This window comes from Melanotaenia boesemani, chromosome 11 (assembly GCF_017639745.1).
Source record: "Melanotaenia boesemani isolate fMelBoe1 chromosome 11, fMelBoe1.pri, whole genome shotgun sequence".
In the NCBI taxonomy this organism is placed as follows: Eukaryota; Metazoa; Chordata; class Actinopteri; order Atheriniformes; family Melanotaeniidae; genus Melanotaenia; species Melanotaenia boesemani.
In genome coordinates, this window is record NC_055692.1 from 6,912,814 (window position 1) to 6,917,903 (window position 5,090).

The 5,090-nt window shown below is 37.1% G+C and overlaps 1 protein-coding gene across 1 annotated transcript; it reads left to right on the forward strand.

Moving 5' to 3' along the window:
• Positions 1 to 889: 889 nt before the first annotated feature.
• LOC121648832 (nuclear factor 7, brain-like) lies at positions 890 to 2,648 on the forward strand. Its single transcript, XM_041999256.1, has one exon. The coding sequence runs from the start codon at positions 946 to 948 to the stop codon at positions 2,374 to 2,376; it is 1,431 nt and encodes a 476-aa protein (XP_041855190.1). The 5' UTR covers positions 890 to 945; the 3' UTR covers positions 2,377 to 2,648.
• The last annotated feature ends 2,442 nt before the right edge of the window (positions 2,649 to 5,090 follow it).

The following is a 5,090-nucleotide window of genomic DNA, read 5'->3' on the forward strand; positions in this document are numbered from 1 at the left end:
GTCATGTTGGGGGAGTCACACCAATGAAGAAGAATAAATACTGTAATGTTGACAACTTTGCTTTAAACACCTGCTTGGACAACCTTTCCTAAAGCCTTGTTGTGTGTGTTTCTATAATCATACTGAGCAGTTAGCTGTGTCAGATCAAGAGGTCACAAACAGAAAAGCTGCACAGCTCATTAAACATCAGAAAGATAAACTGAACATTTGATCTGAACTTTTATTTCATAGCAACATTCACTCAAAGTGTAAATAAACACATTCATTCTGACATGTTAGCAGAACGTTTCCTGTTACTGCTGATGAAGGAAAATGTTATCAAACTAGTTTTTATGAGCTTTGAAACAACCTGTTTCTTTCTGTTCACTGCAGGACTGAGGATAACAGATAACTTCTGTATTTGTATGTGTTGAACAAATTTCTCTGTTAAAAGGCATTAAAATAAATTTAAAAGAAGTTTAGGCTGGTGGAAATTTACATATTTTACTGTAATGATAATATACTCTACTATTACTACTCTATATACTGTCAGATGCTCTGTCCTTGTGTGGTAACAACAGAAAGCTAAAAATAATTTATTTTGTTCACACACTGTCTCTTCTGAACAGCTTGAACGTCTTTTTATCTTTTTATAAAAACTTCCAAAGTCTGAAGTCCTCTTCAGTGTTAGGTGAGGCCCTGTTCAGTCTAATGGTAATAAAAGTTTGTAGCATCATATTTTCCATTAATAATTAACTAATGAAGGATCAGGACGTAACTGAAAGTAGATTTTTACAGTAAAGACTAACCTGACAAGCAGAGACGATCCTTCTGTGTATGAGAACTTTAACAAAACTGTTTATTTCTGGATCTCTACAGAACAGTAAACATATTTGGAGGAATTTCTACATAAAGGTGAAGCAACTATACGTTGGTGAGTCCTGCTGTTGAAAGATTCAGTAACAAATGGCTGAAAAACCTCTTAAAAACTTCCTGAGCTGCCATGTGTGTTCAGAGACTTTCAGAGATCCTGTGTCTCTGAGCTGCAACCACAACTTCTGTTCAAGCTGCCTGCAGAAATTCTGGGAACAAGCTGGAAACAAAAACTGTCCCATTTGTAAAAGTAAATCATCCAAGGAAAATCTACTAATAAACTTTGGATTAAAGGAACTGGCTGATTCTTTTGCTGGAAGACAAAAATCTGGATCATGTCAAACAGAAAAAGAAGTAAAGACATTGACTGTGTGTACGAAACATCCAGAAGAGACTAAATTGTTCTGTGAGGACGAGCAGAGAGCTGTGTGTCCTGTTTGTGAGTTTTCTCTCCACCAGCATCACAAAGTGGTTCCTATAGAACAAGCAGTCAGTGGCCTGAAGGAGCAGCTGAAATGTGACCTAAAGTCTCTGCAGGACAAGAGGAACACATACAAACAAGTGGAGGAAACATACAATGATGTGATTCAACACTCCAAGAAGCAGCTGTTGTCCACAGAGAAGCAGATCAGAGCAGAGTTCAACAAGCTGCAGCAGTTCCTGAAAGAGGAAGAGAAGTCCAGACTGGCAGCTCTGAGGGAGGAAGAGGAGCAGAAGAGGAAGACTATCAGCAGAGAGATGAAGAAGATTCAGGATCACATCTCCTCTCTGTCAGACAGCATCTGTGCTGTTGAAGAAGACCTGCAGAAAGACAACGTGCCATTCCTCAGCAGTTATAAAGCCACTCAGAGCAGAAGCAGAACCCAGTGCTCACTGTCAGATCCACAGCTGGTCTCAGGAGCCCTGATAGATGTGGCCAAACACCTGGGCAACCTGTCCTTCAGAGTCTGGGAGAAGATGAAGGAGAAGGTCCACTTCAGTCCCGTCATCATGGACCCAAACACTGCAAGTCCATGGCTCTATCTGTCTGATGATCTGACCAGTGTGAGATGTGGAGACAAAAAGCAGCTTCCTGATAATCCAGAGAGAAACACAAAGTACACCAATGTTTTTGGCTCTGAGGGCTTCAGCTCAGGGAAACACAGCTGGGACATGGAGGTGGGAGATCATCCTCACTGGAATATTGGTTTGGTTAAAGAGTCTGTTGACAGGAAGGGAAAGAAATATGCTTCACCAAAATATGGAATCTGGTGTTTATGGCACGGTGATGGAAAATACACTAATGGTGATGGTAAGACTGTCAGAGTGAAGAAGAGTCTCCAGAGGATCAGAGTCCAGCTGGACTATGACAGGGGGGAGGTGTCCTTCTACAACCCTGAAGACATGACTCACATCTACACTCACAGAGACACTTTCACTGAGAAACTTTTCCCTTACTTCAATGTTTGTTCAGCTGGAGAAGCAAAAACCTCTGATATCAAAATCTGTCAAACTCTTGTTTCTCTGAAATTTTCAGAAAAATGAATCAGATGTTCAAACTTTTACCATCATAAATTGTTGTTCATCAATAGTTTTCAGACTTTTACACTTCACACTTTTTAAATCATTGATACAAATCAGCATCTGATTTAATCTTTATACTTAAACAGATTCAAGGCTTCTTAAATGATTTTCTTCATGTAAATATTTTCTAATCTTGCTTTACTTATATTAGATCTCTGTCCAACAAGTCACTGTTAGTTAATGACTTCATCATTTCTCACAAATGAGATTTTCTTTTTCTTTCACAAACATGGTTAACAGAGGCACAAGTTCTACTTTTCTTAATAAAACAGCAGCCAAAATGTTAGTTTTATGAATAAATGCTGAAATGGGAGGAGAGGAGGTGGAGAAGCTGCCTCATTTAAAGATGCATTTCCATGGAAAGAGATTTCATTTGGGAATTTTATTTCTTATCAATATCTTAGTTTTATTTTAAGGGGTGCCTCCATAATTGCCTGTCTGACTATTTTTGTATTTTGTTGAATTTATTGATCACTCAGAAAGATCAAACAAGCCTCTGTTCAGATCAGAAGAGGTAAATATTTCTGAGAGAACAAGTGCAGAGTTTATCCAGGACATAGCTGTGTTACCAGCGAGTGCAGAGTCAGTTTACGGACTCCTGGATCATTTCAACTCTAATATCTTGAATGTAATGGATGCTGGTGCACCAATCAGAATCAAGAGCACCTGATCAATCAGGAAACACGGCAGAGAAACATCACTAGAAACAGAAACTGGGAAAGAGAAAGCAGGAAAACTGAGCGCATGTGGATTAAATAGATTCAAAGCTTCTTAAATCTTCACAGAAATATTTTCTTATCACCCAAATGTGTATTTATGTGCAGAATCATTAACATCACCTCTTCATGAAGTCTTTCAGGAACAATCCCATAACTACTGTCGCTTTCTGTTAGATTACAAGAAGGAAAACAGCAGAGATGCAAAGAAACAAAGAGTTTACTAAATACAGAAACTGCAACACATCAGGTAAAAATCTGATGTTGGAAATATGAGCTTTTTAACGTGGTTAGCAGCCTGTCTGATTTACAATTATTTCTTCATTTCTTCTTCATCACAAGTGCTTCATCCAGCTGTGTCATTAGTTTGTAAATAGATTCATTTTCTTCTTGTTTTTAATTAACTTCACTGAATAAAGTCAAATGTTTAAACTACAGAAAAAGAAAGAAAATAAAATTTCATCCTGTAAAATAATTTCAGCCAAAGTTTTATTTTACTTTAGATCAAAGTTATTGAACGTGGAAACTTCTGCTCATGATTTTATGTCTGAACTTTGTCGTTAGGATTTTTTCTGTCTGTTCAGATCAATTAATTCCAGCTTTTAATCTTTAAACTACAAATATTTACATGCTCATTTAGATGTTTCCAGAAGTAATAAATGTCAGAACAATCATCATTTATAGATCGCTCTGTTGGATGTTGAAGAGCTGAAAATGTGAGAAATAAAGTTTTACATCTTTAAAAAGAGATGTAAAACTCAGATTCTCCAACTGGTCTGAGCTTCAGTGTTCAACATTAGAAACAAGCAGAAATCAAACCTATTGAGGAGAAAATTTCACTTTATTTCTCCTCCACTGGATGTTTGTTCACTATTAAATGTTGTGTGTAAAATAAAGAATAAATCAGAGGTTTTCAGCAGTATATTCATTCTTCATCAAGTTTTCTAAGTTCACCTGCTTCATTCATGCTGACAGAGAAATGTTTAAAGAGTCTGGACACACAGAGCTGGAAACATGAGTCTTTTTATTCTGCAGCTGCATTATGCAAACACAGTGTATGAGAGGTGGAGATTATTGTAAAACTTTTCCAACCAGGAAACTTTGATTCAAAGACTTTTACTTTGATATTAAATGACTTCTGAAATAAAATGATAAAATATCTTCATCATGTGATTGTGTGACTCATGTTTCTTCCTGTGATCACCACTAGATGGAGACTAAACTCACATTTTGTTCTTATTAAAATCTTAAAATGTTTTTATTGATTTTGTCCTTTCATACAGATAAATGGGATTTTAAGGAACCCTCTGATGTTTTCAGTAACATTACTACCAGTATTTAGTCTTTTGGCAGTGGAGGCTGAAACAGTAAATAGTTAGAAGTGAAAACACCAACTTTACATTTCATATTTTTTATCCACGTTATGTATTTGGATGTTGTCGAACGTAACATGTCCACTTGAAATATCAAGTAATATTAAAACTTTCAGAAATGTTAAATATGTGTTAAACAGTACACAGTGACCTTACTAACTGAATCATGTAGATAACTGAAGGTCCACCATGCGCTTATTAAATGCAGATATTATGCAAAAATGTCCACTCTGTCATTGTCCACACAGTCACCAAGCCTCCCAGGACAGGTTGGACATGGTTCATGAAGGGAAGTTCATTAACAAGTTCATAGTTTAAGCCAGTGGTTCCCAAACTGGGATTTGGGACTACCCCAACGGGGTCCCCCTATGCAGGTCCCTGGCTTTGGCTTTGACCATTCATAGCCGTTGTAATTAAAAATTAGGACATTTCTGAGTTTGTGATAACTCAAATGTAACAGAGAATTTTTCTGGCGTGAATCTAGCAGGTGGAAAGTTATGTGTCTATCCTAGTTTTGGGGTACGCAGCTTCAAATGACGCCAGCGTCACACAAACGAATGAATGCACTATTGTTCATTTACACACA

Excerpts from the sequence above, each read along its gene's own strand:
- LOC121648832 (XM_041999256.1), top strand. The coding sequence starts at position 946 with ATGGCTGAAAAACCTCTTAAAAACTTCCTGAGCTGCCATGTGTGTTCA.